Source organism: Erythrolamprus reginae, chromosome 1 (genome assembly GCF_031021105.1).
Source record: "Erythrolamprus reginae isolate rEryReg1 chromosome 1, rEryReg1.hap1, whole genome shotgun sequence".
Classification (NCBI taxonomy): domain Eukaryota; kingdom Metazoa; phylum Chordata; class Lepidosauria; order Squamata; family Dipsadidae; genus Erythrolamprus; species Erythrolamprus reginae.
In genome coordinates, this window is record NC_091950.1 from 373,150,493 (window position 1) to 373,166,648 (window position 16,156).

The following is a 16,156-nucleotide window of genomic DNA, read 5'->3' on the forward strand; positions in this document are numbered from 1 at the left end:
TTGAATGTGACTCTGGCACTACAAAGGGAATGCTGATGCAATCGCATGTGGCTTCCACGTAGTACTTTTTGCACACCTAATATAAGCCCTCTCCTCCACGCTGGTGCAACCTTTCCACCAAAGCATGATTCAAGTTGTAGAGACAGAGACATGTTTAAACGCTAATGTTCATGGAAACAATTTCAGAATATTACAATACAAATTAAAAAGGCCCCTTCTCCTTTTTTTTCAGCCCTGCCCCATGGCCCATTTCCCCACCCCACCCCACCCCAACTACAAACCCCATGAAAACTGTACAGGAGCCAGACTTTAATTCCTTTAAGAATTACATAAATACTGAGTTTAACACTTAGAAAAATAAAGTCTTTTTTTTCAAGGCTTCTTTTGTCTTTTAATTAAAAAAAGAAAGAAAGAAAGGAGTTACAATAGCTGCTTTCTTTCTAGAAAAGTCTGCAGCTTTCTTAATCCAAAGCTGGACCTTTTTTATTTTATTTTTGAGACGGGTGTGGGGGAGTGTTTATAAGAACCACTGACCTGTTCTGGGCTGAATGAAATGCATGATTGTGTGCAAACGAATGATCCAATAACCCAGCCCTTCCTCTCTATTCGGCATCTCTTTCCATTCTCCATTACAAACTAGCAGTCCTGCAGCTTCCCCTTTTAAATTTGTTACAATATTCATTCATTCCAGAACCTCCTGTTTGAAGCATTATAATTTTTTTTTCTAAAGGATGTGGACACAGCAGTGCTTCACAAAGAAATGGGAAGAACTTTTATCACAAATGGTTAAGCTTGCCCCATCCCATCTACCAACTCCTGGGCTGTAGGTCTCGCAGGCGCAGGCCAAACGTGTTTCATGATAGCGGTGCAACATACCACCTAATTTCCAAGGTTATCTTAGAAGCAAACAAAGGTCATAGGCTATGTTACATGATTGTATCCCAGACTGGTTATAGTTCATTTGTGGGTGCAAATGCCTTGAGAAAGCCTTTTTTCTTAAACACCCCTTGCTTGTTTCCAACTTCATTCCTTAGCACTAGCCTTCATCAACCTTTTCCAATCTATTACGCGACAATTCCCAGCATTGCCAAAAGCTAGTGGATATGGAGTTTGGAACCCAATACATCTTGGAGAGCACCAGTGGGGAAAGCTGCTTTATACCTTCCAAAATTAAAATAATAATTATTATTATAACAGGACTGTAGCTCTTCTCAGGAAGAGGGAAAAAAGTCAGCAAAACTCAAGCATTGCACAAAATGAAGTTTGCTGTTGGGCTTATGAGTTGCTGAATGTATTTCCAAGGAAAAAAAAGAGGGGGGGGTAGATAGTTAAACAATTAATATATAATTGTTTGGGCTGTAAGATGTGTACACAGCCAGACTAAATGGGTAAGAAGCTGCTCCAAGTCATTTCCTATGCAACAAAAGGGGGGGAAAGAGAGCGATTCCAAGGGAGGGATACTTTTAAAGGTACAAGGAAATCCAAGATGTTCAGTTGCTCCAGCTGGAATGCCAACAGGAAGATCCCTCTCTTTGCCAGCCAAGAATAAAGGCAAGCCAATCCACAGCGCATCATGGATTACTTGAAGGCACAAAGCCGCAGCCAGGAAGTGACCTGAACTGGAATGGGGGAGGGGGAAGTGGTGACTGTCCCAGCTGTGTGTGTGTGTGTGTGTGTGTGTGTCTGAGCATATCAGGACTATGCCTGTAAAGAGACCTTTTTTCAGGATGGCTTCGCAGCCTTCTGGACTGTAGTTTCTTCCCACGGCCCCAATTGCTCTGCCTAGAGGTTACAAACTAAGGACATTCAATGACATTCTTATGTATCAGAAGCAGCAAGGCAGAGAGAGGAAAAAAAATTCCCTCCCTGGCAATGAAAACAGAGGGAAGATTTTATACACGGCAGAGCAAATTCTCCCACTCGGGAGAGAAAAGTTTCTTTGGCTGGAACAAGGAGGAAAAACAAAACAACAAAACAAAAATAACAGTAAATGCAGTGTAACAAAAGTTCCCCCTACGGCCCAGGCTCAGCTTCCTGCTGCTGGCCTTGCAGCCACTTTTAATACGCATCTATGTACTTCGGTGGGTGCTTTTGTGGGTGGGGGTGTCAGTGTAAAGTGTGAGAAGAAAACGTGTAAAAGGCAACAATAAATAAGTGATGAAGTCCATACAAAAATAGGGGCTGCCGAGATCCTCGTGCAGCTTGAGGAGTGCCACAGATCCAGGGCCAGATGCAGCATAAAGCTGGAGGGCGGTGGTGGCATCTGCTGGTTCATGTTGGGGTGCTGGGTACACACGTCTTCCCTTCCCCTCACCAGGTCCCTCCCAAAGTTGCTCAGTCACTCTTGGAACTATGTGATGCATCCAAGTTGACCACTTGCAGCTCTGTCAAGTTGGCAGTGCCGCTGCTCTGCTGACCAATGACAGCCATCTGCAGAGAGAAAAGAACCAATAAAAGAAATAGCCCCTTAAGAGCGAACACCAAATATTCTTCTGCTTCTGGGTCTCACAAAGGTGTAAACCCAGTTTACTTTCTTCACGTGCATCTCAAAACTATCTTTTAGAATTTAACGGCATATGAAGCCTCACTGTACATATCACAGTTCCTAAAAGTCAGACACGCAAATATAATGCTGCCCAAAAGCCATGTTTATATATTGCTCAAAAAAATAAAGGGAACACTCAAATAACACGTCCTAGATCTAAATGAATGAAATATTCTCATTGAATACTTTGTTCTGTACAAAGTTGAATGTGCACAACAGCATGTGGAATTGATTGTCAATCAGTGTTGCTTCCTAAGTGGACAGTTTGATTTCACAGAAGTTTGATTTACTTGGAGTTATATTGTGTTGTTTAAGTGTTCCCTTTATTTTTTTGAGCAGTGTATATTCAATGAGCAGCACGTGCCACACAAGCTCAGAGGTTCAGTATAGATTTCACTGGAGCTGCTGTTAATACACATGTTTTAATCAGGGGTGTCAAACTCGCAGCGTCACATGGTCACGTGATGTATTGTGATTTTTCCCTTCACTAAACGAGTGAGCATGGTTAGCGTATAATGCATCCAGCCTCCGGGCTGTGAGTTTGACACCTGTGTTTTAAATGAATGTCTGATCACAACACATCTACTGTACAGGTTCGACTACTGTAATGCTCTCTACATGGGGTTACCTTTGAAAAATGTTCGGAAACTTCAGATCGTGCAAAATGCAGCTGCGAGAGCAATCATGGGCTTCCCAAGGTATGCCCATGTTACAACAACACTCCGCAGTGTGCATTGGTTGCCCATCAATTTCCAGTCACAATTCAAAGTGTTGGTTATGACCTATAAAGCCCTTCATGGCATCGGACCAGAATATCTCCGGGACCACCTTCTGCCGCACGAATCCCAGCGACTGGTTAGGTCCCACAGAGTTGGCCTTCTCTGGGTCCCGTCGACTAAGCAATGTCATTTGGCGGGACCCAGGAGAAGAGCCTTGTCTGTGGCGGCCCTGACCCTCTGGAACCAGCTCCCCCCAGATATCAGAGTTGCGCCCCCACCCTCCTTGCCTTTTGCAAACTCCTTAAAACCCACCTCTGTCGTCAGGCATGGGGGAATTGAAATTTCTCTTCCCCCTAGGCTTATAGAATTTATACATGGTATGCTTGTCTGCAGTGTTCCCTCTAATTTTTTTTTGGGGGGGGGGGGCGGAAAAGTATAGTGTCTGAGCGGCAGTCCCTTTGGGACTGGACGGCACAGAAATAATTAATAAATAAATAAATAAACAAACAAACAAACAAACAAATAAAAAACCCACCCTGTTTTGCCTCAGAGAATTTCAAAATAAAATACTGTACTGTGTGTCTATAACAGTGACCTCATAATAGGGCAACTCTATCAATATCAAAATGCCACTTAAATAGTTGAGCTAGTTTCAAACTAGATTTTGATTTTCTTTCTCTCTTCCTTACTCCCATTCTTTTTCTTTCTTTTTTCCTTCCTCTCTTTTTTCTATCTGTTTCTCTCTCTTCCTCTCTTCCTCTCTCACTCTTTCCCTCTCGGCTTCTGGGCAGGTTTGGAAAACTCTGAGTTGATGATGATTTTTAAGTGAGCGATTGCTCACTGCTCAGCTTAGAGGGAACTATGCTTGTATATATGAGTGGTTTTTTAAATTGGGGTTTTTTAGATTGTTTTTAATATTAGATTTGTTTACATTGTCTTTTTATATTGTTGTTAGCCGCCCCGAGTCTTCGGAGAGGGGCGGCATACAAATCTAATAAATAATAATAAAATAATAATAATAATCTGTAAATGGGGGGGGGAATCAGATGCTGCAAAATAATTTGCAAGCATAAATACAATTACTTTTTATATCATACTTACTCCTCCTGCAAATATATCTCATTTTCAGTAAAATGACTGCAGTCTCAGGATAAAAGTTGAAAATATTAAGGTTGTTTTGTACCTACCTGGTGAAGCTGAACAGCTGAGACTGGGATCTGAACTGTTCCTGACGGAGCTGTCAGGAATACCTGAGGGACTCCACCTGCCAGAGAAAGTGACAGATGTATACTTAGCCATTCTCCAAAATTAGATCACTCTAGATTATGCGGGCATAATCACAGTAGGAAATTAAATGAACTACCACTATCAAAACCAAATTAACTCACAAAGCAAGCTATGTATTTACAGAACAAAAAAAATAGCCTGTAGATAAACTGAATTCACCTATGCCACATCATTATACGCTTAGCTTTTTTCAAAAAAAGGCTTATTCTATTATGTGAACCAAGCCATTGTGATTTGTAAAGCAAGATTTCTAGTATTGCATGTTGGTAGATCTAGCCCATTGGAATTAATTCAAAATATGAAGTTTAAATAATTCATGCATTAATACACTATGTGATCCTTCAATAAGAGAATAGATTCTGAAGTGATTTGGGAATCATTTTTTATCTCCCCTCCTTCATAATGTATATCCCAGCAGTCTATGCAATGACCAGCATCTCCTTTTTGGGAGTCAATAATTGTGGTTTTTACAAAACTTGGGGTAGGAAGCCATTGTGACTAGGAAAAGGAAAGGAAACCTCAATCAAATGCTTCTTCTGAATTATTACCTAAAACTCAGAGCCAATGTATACAGCATATGCATGTCAATCCTCTCTCAGATCCCTTATTTGTCTGTATTAAACTTTAAACAGGCTAACTGAAAAGGATCCTCTTTCTTGATTTCCTCCCTTGTTTCTACTTTGATTTATTGTCACATTTTAGCAAACTTGTTCCTAAAATAAAGAAGAGAGCAAGGTCTGTTTCTAGGCTTGGTAAGCCCAAAGACAATGTTATTATAAAGGCAATACATCTCAAAACACCTATTTTCTTGAGTTTTTGTGGCTATTGTGGCAGTTAAGGAAAAAAATATGGATTGCTTAAAGCGTTTCTGAAAGATACAGTAAGGTAACCATGTTGAACTGGAAACACTCTGCTGGTTGAGATGCTTCCAAATGCTGCTTTATGCTATGTACAGTGGTACCTCTGCCTACAAACGCCTCTACTTACGAACTTTTCTAGATAAGAACTGGGTGTTCAAGATTTTTTTGCCTCTTCTCAAGAATAATTTTTTACTTACAAACCCGAGCCTCTGAAACTGTAACCGGAAAAGGCAGGGAGAAGCCTCTGTGGGGCCTCTCTAGGAATCTCCTGGGAGGAAACAGAGCCAGAAAGGGCAGGGAGAAGCCTCTGTGGGGCCTCTCTAGGAATCTCCTGGGAGGAAACAGGGCTTCCACCCTCCCTGTGGTTTCCCCAATCGCACGCATTATTTGCTTTTACATTGATTTCTATAGGAAAAATTGCTTCTTCTTACAAAACTTTCTACTTAAAAACCTGGTCACAGAATGAATTACATTTGTAAGTAGATGTAGCTAGAGAGAGAGAAATCAGATGGGCAGTAAGCAATGTAGGTTGTTCAAACATCAAACGTATCTGGGTCATCTCTTACCCTGATCCTGGACTTGCCCATGTGAAACCTGCATTGCTGACGGGGCCTGAGAGAAGGCATTGAGAACCGCAAGGCCACCATCTGTGAGGCCCGATGTAGGAGCGTACATCACTGCATGAGAACTGGGGTACATCATATGGCCTCCCACAGTGGTTGGCACAGATGAAGTCATGATTGTAGCTGGCAGGGTCACTGGCAAAACAGAAGAAAAGACACAACTGAAAAGGCTGGATGTTATATCCGTTTCCCACCACTGTCCATCTGCAGAAGCAAGACCTCTTGGCAGTCAAGAAGTCAAGTCAGGAAGACAGCAGAGAAGGGGCAAAGAAACTTCCAACACAAATAACAAACCTTGGGAGAGAGAAAGTGCTGAAGGGGAGAGAAAAAGCCCCTATTCACATATCTGGTTTTACAAGCAAAAGGACTGAGACTGGCTACAAGAACTGAGGACCTGGGAAATAAGAACTATATATTTAAAATAATAATAATTAATGTAGAAAAATAGCACTACCAATTAAGATTAGAAGTAAGGAGCAGGACTTTAATTTTGTATAATAAAATAGTTTTAAGAGGGAAATCAAATGCAGTCTTTGTGATTTGTACCAGATTAAGAAAAAACATATAGGGACATATATTTTTCTTAATCTGCACCACATTAAGAAAAGCCAATCATATAGTAATATCAACACGCAATTGGGATGGATTGTTCTTGGTTACACCTGTTTAATATTGGATGAGAAACCACTAGAAACCTCAGGACAACAGATTACACTGAAAAGTTAAAACAACAATACCCAAATGTCATCCAGAAAGACAACAAACCACTTCCGTGTTGATGCTGTGAAAACTCACACATATTCATAAAGCTCGCAGGAATCAAAATAGATTTTAAAATAATTTAAATTAAAAAACTGAAATATTTTGGGAACACTGTATATTTTACTAGTTTCACTAGATGGCACCAAAGTTGTATTTTCATTTTGCTAATTTTTTATTTATTTTTTTGGCTGACTTCTCAGTACTAATTGGTCAAGGAACTACTGATCTAAAAAATCCTAATCTCATGAACAATAATACACTTTAACGCAAGCTAAGAATGAATATAGAATAAATTCCTACCGGTATTACTTTAAGAACAATAAGATTAAATAGCACACTCTATAATACCCCTATTTTCCCAATTATATAATTGGAAGAGATGCATGAACCACGATTACCAGGATAATCTGCTCTTCAGCCTCAAGCAAAGAAGGGCCATTCATTTCCTAGATTCCCTCATCAAACCATATTAGGAGTTATCTGCTATCTTGAAATTTTGAGTCACTGATTACAGATCTGCCTTTTGTCCCAAAAGACAGGAAGTCTGGTCCTCTTTTCTAAGAGTTAGGAAACACTGATGACATATTGTCTTAAGCATACATGGGAACTGAGCAAATGTGATTGAAACCAGGGCAGATTTGAGCCAACTTCATGACCGCCTTCTGCCGCATAGCTCCGAGCGACCGATAGGGTCCCACAGGGTTGGCCTTCTCCGGGTCCCATCGGTTGGCGGGACCACGGAGAAGGGCCTTCTCTGTGGTGGCTCCAGTTCTCTGGAACCAACTACCTCCTGAGATCCGTACTGCCCCCACCCTACTGGCCTTCCAGGAAGCTGTGAAGACCTGGCTCGACCGGCAGGCCTGGGGCCATTGATCTATGCGGTACCATTTAGATCTGGCCACAAAACGATATGAATAGTTTCTTATTGCATTTTAAACTGTCTTTTATATTGTTTTTTAGATGTTGTGAGCTGCCCAGAGTCCAGAAGGAGTTGGGCGGCCTATAAGTTAATAAATAATAATAAATAAATAAACTCGTTTAAATTTGTGACAATGGAGGAGGATGGCATAGAGCGCTTTTTAACAACCTCATATATATGTGCTTAGTCCATAGGAAGGCTTTGCTCATTTTGTCTCTAAAATTTTCTGCAAAAGAGTCAGCAAAAAATTACACCATAACACATAGTCCTCCGGTTCTGACTACAGGGCAACAATTCAAAGTTACAATGCCACTGAATGAGGAGGACTGATAACTGACCTCTAAACTGCAGTTGTATGCAGTATCCCCACAGTCACATGATCACAATTTGGATGCTTGGCAACCAACTCACAATTACAATACTCAGTGTTTTGTGGCCAAGTGATTGTCATTTGTGATCTTTCCGGCTAGTTTCCCCCAAACAAAGTCAATGAAGAAAGTAGCAGGAGGTTCCAAGTCACCCCAGCAAGTGTTTCTCACTCCCACTTTTTCACTTGCCCACCCAGGCTCTGAATGGCCACGTTTCACAGCGCCTCCCCACAGTAGCTGCCTGACCAGAGCTCTTATCTACTGGCCTGCTTGCCTGGGATTCCCACTTCTTCCCATCTCAGAGGTCACCTGAGGTCCTTGCTTAATGACACCTATGATCCTGAGGTTATGACTGCAGAGTCACTAAGTAATGCAGTCATCTGAGATCCTTGCTTAATGAGCCATATAGTCCTGGGGTTACAACAGCAACGAGGATTACTGTCACTAAGCGATGTCATGTCACTTCGTTCTTTGTAACTGCATTGCTTAGTGATGGAAATTCAAGTCCCAGTTGCCATCATAATAACCCAAGAACTACTTGCATTGAACTTCTTGATGTTGAGTTTCTGGTGGACAATCCTGAAAAGCTCCTGACCTGAAGCTGCAGAGTGAGAGTTAGGGGTGATCGGTTGCCTACCTGTCCCACTGGAAGAGGTCTGTGTGATGTCAGTGCTGTTGTCGCTCGTAGGAGACGTTTGCTGGGGGGCCTGATGCACCTGGATGGCTTGCACAGGTACCTGTTGAGCCACTGCACCACCTGGGAAGCAAGACAAGCTCTTCTTAGCATCTACTATTCTTTCAACCCTTTGGCTTTAGTCAAACATGTTAGATTTTTTTTTCAAAACAATTACAGCATCATGCTATTAGTTTGTTACAGCCGTTTTTTCAAAGTTAATTTTAAGAAAATTGTTCAAATGATATTGCCTCCAACCATACCATTGTTAGAAATTAGAAGCCAACGAGGGAGGAATTAAGTAAGACAATGTAAATAGGATGTGTTGTAGGAATTTCTATATTTAAAATAAAGCACTGTACAAGAAGTGACGAGTTTTGTTATTTAGGATCATGCCATATCTAATAAATCAGCCACGTAAGACATTTCCAAGAAATATGGATATATCAAAAACTAATATTAGAATCATCACAAACAAGATTGAAAAAGCAGTTTAACAATAATCTCATACAAACGATTAGGTTTAATGAAAGCAATTTGGTTGTTTATCAATCATATTTAGAAACCGCCCACCTCTTGCACCTGAGCAATTCAAAAGTCAAAAGCTGTTAACACCCATGAACAGAAAGGATCCATTGGGCTACAGTGAATAATTTTTTCCATGAATTTATTTTTATCATTAATGCTATAATGTATATGTGTAACTTTGTTTTCCTCTGTGTATATTTACATGTTAGAGAGTGAGTTTATTTATATGCTAACACTATATTAATTATATTTTGTGTGAGGAAGCAGAATTACACAAGAATAAGTCAAAATTGAAATATGATTAACAGACCTTTTTTTATTGCATCAACGCACTTTCCAATCCCTCTCTAATCCAATTAGAGCACAAATATAGCTAAAATAATACACTGCTCAAAAAAATAAAGGGAACACTTAAAAAACAGACTATAACTTCAAGTAAATCAAACTTCTATGAAATCAAACTGTCCACTTAGGAAGCAACACCGATTGACAGTCAATTTCACATGCTGTTGTGCAAATGGAATAGTTGTGCAAATGAAATATTCACTCAGGATATTTTATTCGTTCAGATCTAGGTTGTGTTATTTGAGTGTTCCCTTTATTTTTTTGAGCAGTATATTTTATAACCCATCCCCAGATTATCCAAGGGGATCTTTCTGACTACCAGCATTCAAAACAATGTACAGAAAAGTATAAGGCTAAGAGGAAGGGACCTCCTAATAAAGTATTTGGTTAGATGTTGAAAATTTAAAATTTAAAGTTTAGAACTAAGACGCCTTAAACAAGATCTAAGTATTGTCCACAAGATCATATGCTGCAACGTCCTGCCTGTCGGTGACTACTTCAGCTTCAACCACAACAACACAAGAGCACACAACAGATTTAAACTTAATATTGACTGCTCCAAACTTGACTGTAAAAAATATGACTTCAGTAACCGAGTTGTCGAAGCGTGGAACTCATTACCGGACTCCATAGTGTCATCCCCAAACCCCCAACACTTTACCCTTAGATTATCTACGGTTGACCTATCCAGATTCCTAAGAGGTCAGTAAGGGGTGAGTACAAGTGCACTAGAGTGCCTTCCGTCTTCTGTCCTATTGCTCTCCTATATCTCCTATATCTCTTCTTCTATTCTTTCATTGATATGTTCTATTACTATATCTTCTTTTCTATTATTTCTTAGATATATTTTACTATGAGTATCTCCTCTATAACCTTCATCATGTATTTTACTATGTGTATATAGATATATACCCACTAAAACCCTCATTGTGTATTGGAATAAATAAATAAAATAAATAAATAAAATAAAATAAAATAAAATAAACCATCAGTTCCTACTCTTTCCCAGCAAGCATAGTGGACAGGACATCTAAATTTCCAGGAGCAAGTGTCTACATCTCTGGCTATATCATTTCCCTTCTCTTTACATGTTTACATATTTGAATTCAAATTTTCAATCCGTTGTAGCATTCCCATTACCTACTATTATCAAACTATAAAGCAGCCTTAAAGAGAAATATACTATTCTCACAGAAAGATAGGGGTCATTAAGACAAATGAAAAGAAAGCAGGGGTGTCAAACTCGTGGCCTGCAGGCCGAATGTGTCATTTTCTGGCTACCCCCATGTTAGCAAAGGGGGAAAAGTCTCAATACATCACGTGACATCGTGATGCTGTGAGTTTGACACCCCCAAAATTGGGCTATCAACGAGATGCCTCGTAGAGTGCAAGCATATCAGCAAATCACACAAGGTATAATCATAGAACCATATAAAGATCTAAGATAACTTTAAAACTAATTTCATTTCAAATTTATGGCATCAGGTGCAAAAATAGTGTCCCAATCTGGCAGCAACACCTGTTTAACTTTAGATGATCTGGATAAGCTAAGTAGGGTCAGCTGATTTGCTAGCCTGGTAGAAACTACCAGTATATTCCCAGATTTGAAAATTTAAAAAAAAACATCTTGGGGAGAAGAAAACCTTATAAAGAACAAATTTAGTAGTTTAGTAGATGCTCCATATGACCCATGACATTCCTTAGTAAAAGGACACATTTTGCATTTTCCAGCAAAATCTTGTAGAGTTTTGTGCACTTTTATTTCCTTGCTACCATCATGAACAGATCTTCCACGAACAGAAGCTAATACCAGCAACAGGCTATTTGAGAATTATTCAGAGTATTTAACCACATTTCCGATAATCCATAATTACTGGCTAAACTGACAAGGGCTTATAGAGAGCAACAGTCCAAAATCTATAAAGTACCAGTTTGTTTTCTACTGGGTTATCAGGACAATTAGTATGGTATAGTGACTAAAGAAGTGGGCTAGAAAGTGGAGAACTGTAATTCAGTCCTTTTTTAGCTTAGCTTTCTGTGTGATGCTAACCAAACAATAGAGAAATTTGGAGCAATTTGGAGAACTATGGCTGGGTTCCCACAATTCATCAAAAGCAATTTTCATCTCTTCTTGGACGCAAAGCCATCTGGGGGACTTTGGGTCAGTCCCCCTCTCTAAGCCTAGGAAGGAGGCAATGGCAAATCACTTATTTAAAAAAACTTGCCAAGAAAATTGCAGAGATTTGTGAAGGAGATTGCCAGGACTCCACTTAATTCCAGTGCATGAAAGTAATGAAAACACTAACTGTAATAAATGAAATAATTTGGCATCTGCAAAGGTCAGTTTGAGTAGGCTCATATCCAGCAATTAGCATGATTATATTAACCATGATTTATTGAATAATGGCTGGATTTATATAATACCCAAACTTGAAACCATGCATGTTACAGGTAAGCACAATGTGCAATTCCCACCTATGGTGTTTTTGCAGCCACTTACAGTTTTTGCTGCAACTTGACACAGCTATTCATGAAGTATACATTTCTCAATTCTCACAACTATGCTAAATGGTCACAACTTTACTTAAGCAAGTGGCTTCTCCTGGCGGTCACCACTAACCTGGATTCAATTCAACCACATTTATATTTAGAAGTTACTTCTAAGATTGCTTTGATGGCCTAGGCCTAGAGCAGTGTTTCCCAACATTTTTTGAGCCGCGGCACATTATTCATATTTTCAAAATTCTGGGGAACACTGGGGGGGGGGGGGGGGGGCTAAAGAAAAGTTTGGACAAAAAAAAATATCTTCCTCCATTTCACTCTATTTCTCCCTCCCTCTTTCTCTCCCTTCCTTCCCTTCTTTCTCTCTCTCCATCCCTCTTTCTTTCTTTCTTCCTCTCTTTTTTGCTCTCTTTCTCTCTCTCCCTCCTTCCCTCCCTCTATGTCTTTCCCTCTCCCTCCTTCCCCCCTCTCTTTCTCTCACTCTCTTGCTTTCTTTCTCTCTCATTCTCTCTCCCCTCCTTTTTCTCTCTCTCTCTTTCTCTCTCGTTCACCACGCCGGCAACAGAGAGAAAAAGAAAGTGAGAGAGCCGGAGAGAGTGGAGGGAGAGAGCCGGCGGCTGTTGTCTTCGCCTCCGCCAGCCGGCTCTGCAGCTAAGAGGCAGCAGCGATCAGCCCCCTCGCCCTCCCAGACGTCCCCAGCGCCCAGCCACGCACCGCCTCCCGTTAGCCCGGCTGACTTTTCCCTGCTGCCGTTTTCTCTTCATGGCGCAAAGCCACAGTCCCGGACTCCCGGATCGCTCGCTTCTCCAGCCAGCAAGCCGGCTGCCGGAAAAGCATCGCACTTTTTCAATGTGCGGCGCTTTCCTGGGCAGATGGCTTTGCTGACCGGAGAAGCGAGCGATCCGGGAGTCCGGGACTGTGTGGCTTTGCGCCATGAAGAGAAAACGGCTCGGGCAGCAGGGAAAAGTCGGCCGTTTTCTCTTCATGGCGCAAAGCCACACAGTCCCGGACTCCCGGATTGCTCACCCCAAGGCAGGAAGCGGCGGCGGAGGAGAGGGGGCAGATCGTGCCCCAAGACAGGAGGCGGAGGAGGAGGAGGAGAGGGGGCAGCTTACAGGGAACGGTGCTCGCAGCTGTCCCCCGGCTACTGCCAGATGCCGCTGTTTCCAGTGCTTTCCTGCTGGGCCCCAAAGAAGGAAGGTGGGAAAAAGGAGGCGCGAATAATGAAGCTCTCCTTTTTCCCGCCTTCCTTCTTTGGGGCCCAGCAGGAGAGCGCCGGAAACAGCTGCATCGGGCAGTAGCCGGGGGACAGCTGCGAGTGGGAGCTCCAGGTCCGAGGCACCGGCGGTCCGGCACCGGCAGCGCCCTGCCCAGCTGGAGCTTCCCTAGGCTTCGCGGCACACCTGGCTGTGTCTCGCGGCACACTAGTGTGCCGCGGCACACCGGTTGGGAAACGCTGGCCTAGAGGATATTCTATGTCAAGAAGAGGACAAAAAGATAGTTCTCCAAATTGCTCCAAATTTCTCTATTGTTTGGTTAGCATCACACAGAAAGCTAGGCTAAAAAAGGACTGAATTGCTTTTGATGAATTGTGGGAACCCAGCCATTATTTTAGCATGTTATGTAAACAGATCATCATATTAAACATTAGTATGATTCATTTCTTTAAGCACAATATATTATGTGACTTCAGCAACAGTGTTTTGTTAACTTGGATTTAATTTTAGGTTTATGAAGCACAATAGTTTTTGATACTTTATTCTGTTTTTACCCCATCTCTGAATTACCTTCCCAAGAGACCAAAACAACACCAAATTTATTTTCTTTATAAGAATCAGATAAATGTATTATGTACTGAGACCCTTTAAATCAATTTCAATTGTTCTGACAAAATGGCATAAGAAGAATCCAATGACTGAATTTAAAATTGATTCTCTAAAACCTCTAGATTTATCAGTTCATTGGAGAAGGAAATTATACTTCTCTATCAAGAGTCCACACTGACTTTATCTTCTATTTTCTTCTAGTGGTTAGTAAAAAGCAGTATTTTATCCTTTGTAGAATTTAAGTGAAATAATGTGATGTAGATTATTTTTAAATATATATTCACATTTTATATTGATTTTACTTGTGATTATTGTGAGCTGCCCAGAGTCCTGCTGGAGTTGGGTGGCATATAGATATCACAAAATAAAATAAAATAAATATTCTAATTTACAATTATGTACAGTATTTCATTGCTGTCAATTGCCTTGATTTATGCACAAAAGATTAAAAAGCACATAATGTAAGCTTAGTTTCTGTCTATCCCTATTACAGTCAATGGAATGATTTTGTGACAATAGCTTTTGTAGAACTGCTTAGAATCAAGCACACAGAACAGGAGAGAAATCTTTTTCTATTTTTTGAATTATCAGAAATGTAAAATAAGACGACGGCGATGTGTTATGTGACTATTCTCTGATATGTCTGTACTGTACAGTTGTGTTTTTGTATGGTTCATCTTTTTTTTCCTTTTTGTATGTTTGTGTTTTTGTTTCTGTATTGCCTTTTAAAATCTCAATTAATTTAAAAAAACATAACAGGAGATAGAAGAGACAAGAGCTTTAGTAACCAGATACAGAAAATGGTACGATGACAGAAAGTTCAGAGGCCAGAGTTTTCCCTTTTTCTCTCAGTTACGAAACTACTGTCCTTTTATTTAAAAATAAAACGACATTAAGGCTAAAGGGATATCCTACAGGAGCAGTTCAAAATGTGTCACCCACTTTAGCAACTGTGAAGAACAATAGAAACAAAAGATGCTCCAGGAGATAGAACACATAACGATAGCAACTGAGACTGCATGATCAAAGCATCTCCATCTTTTCACCTCTGTGGCAGGGTTTCAATCATATAGCCAACATATTGACTTCTACGCCTCTCCAGGGCTTGCCTCTGGCCCTGAATTTGGTCCTAGGGATGTAAGTTTCCCATGTGTGTTGTAAAAAGATGTTCTCATTCTGTCCTACCTATGTATAAAAGGTTGCTCAATCTAAGGGTTAATCAGATATGAATATCCATTTAAGTTCACACACACACACACACACAAATCATTACACCAGAACAAAGTGAGAGTTATCTAATCTGACAGGGTGTTGCTTAAATTGTTGCCAGGCTAATCCAAATTTACACAACCATTGAGAGACAGACAGACAAATTTCTTAAGAGTGAGTTTGTTCCAATGACCTATATAAAATGCATTCCTAGGCACTGAATTTCACACACCATTATTCCGTCTAGCCCCCCTCACACATACCGGTTCTTCCCTTGGGCTTTCTCTAGACCTCCCAATGTGATTCATTATGCTACTTTGAACACATTACTGAATCAGTAGTTTTCTTTTCCTAATTCAAACTACCATAGAAGTAATTTTACAACCCCCAGGATAGGCTAATGTAACTGAGCGGACTTCTTTTCCAATCTGTTAAATCTGGCTATCAGGAGAAATCTTTATGTCTTCTACCAGGACTTCAATCTCAGCTTGTGGCAGAACTAAACTGATCCTACATCCTGGAGCAGCACTAACTAAACAGAAACTAGGCCATCCAAAAATTCTAGTTACATGGCAACCTAAGCATCATTGCACTGCTCTATTTCTTTCGAAAGGGAAGCCCCAAAAATGAAAATTGTAACAAAGCAAATTATGGTAATAATTGGGGGGTGGGGGGATCACACAAGGTGGTAGCATTTGGGCAACTTTGGCTGATCTTGAAAGAGCTAAAAGGGATGAGATCTGTGAGTACTTGGGCTGCCATGAAACACCCAACTATCTATAAGATTTAGAAATTAAAAAATACATCCAGAAAGAGCAGTTGACAAGAAAAGTTCAGGAGTCAGCTTCAATAGGAGAGGGGGGAGGTGTTTGCTTTAGCAGAGGTGAAACCTTCCTGTAGTAAAGTACTGTCATTCATGAAACAAATCATATCATAAAGTGTTTACTATTTATCTCTAGGAGGCATTTAGCTATACAGTGGTACCTCTAC

The 16,156-nt window shown here is 40.6% G+C and overlaps 1 protein-coding gene across 3 annotated transcripts in view; it reads right to left on the reverse strand.

Moving 5' to 3' along the window:
* Nucleotides 1-289: 289 nt before the first annotated feature.
* SRF (serum response factor) overlaps nucleotides 290-16,156 on the reverse strand; it is a 68,018-nt gene continuing 52,151 nt past the window's right edge. For all 3 annotated transcript variants that reach the window (XM_070734582.1, XM_070734581.1, XM_070734583.1), the window contains 4 exons: nucleotides 8,721-8,840; nucleotides 5,978-6,169; nucleotides 4,452-4,528; nucleotides 290-2,430 (listed from right to left, as the gene is read on the reverse strand). In XM_070734582.1, the coding sequence (XP_070590683.1) occupies nucleotides 2,335-2,430; nucleotides 4,452-4,528; nucleotides 5,978-6,169; nucleotides 8,721-8,840 (485 nt within the window). In that variant the 3' untranslated portion in view covers nucleotides 290-2,334. The remainder of the gene's footprint in view (nucleotides 2,431-4,451; nucleotides 4,529-5,977; nucleotides 6,170-8,720; nucleotides 8,841-16,156) is intronic.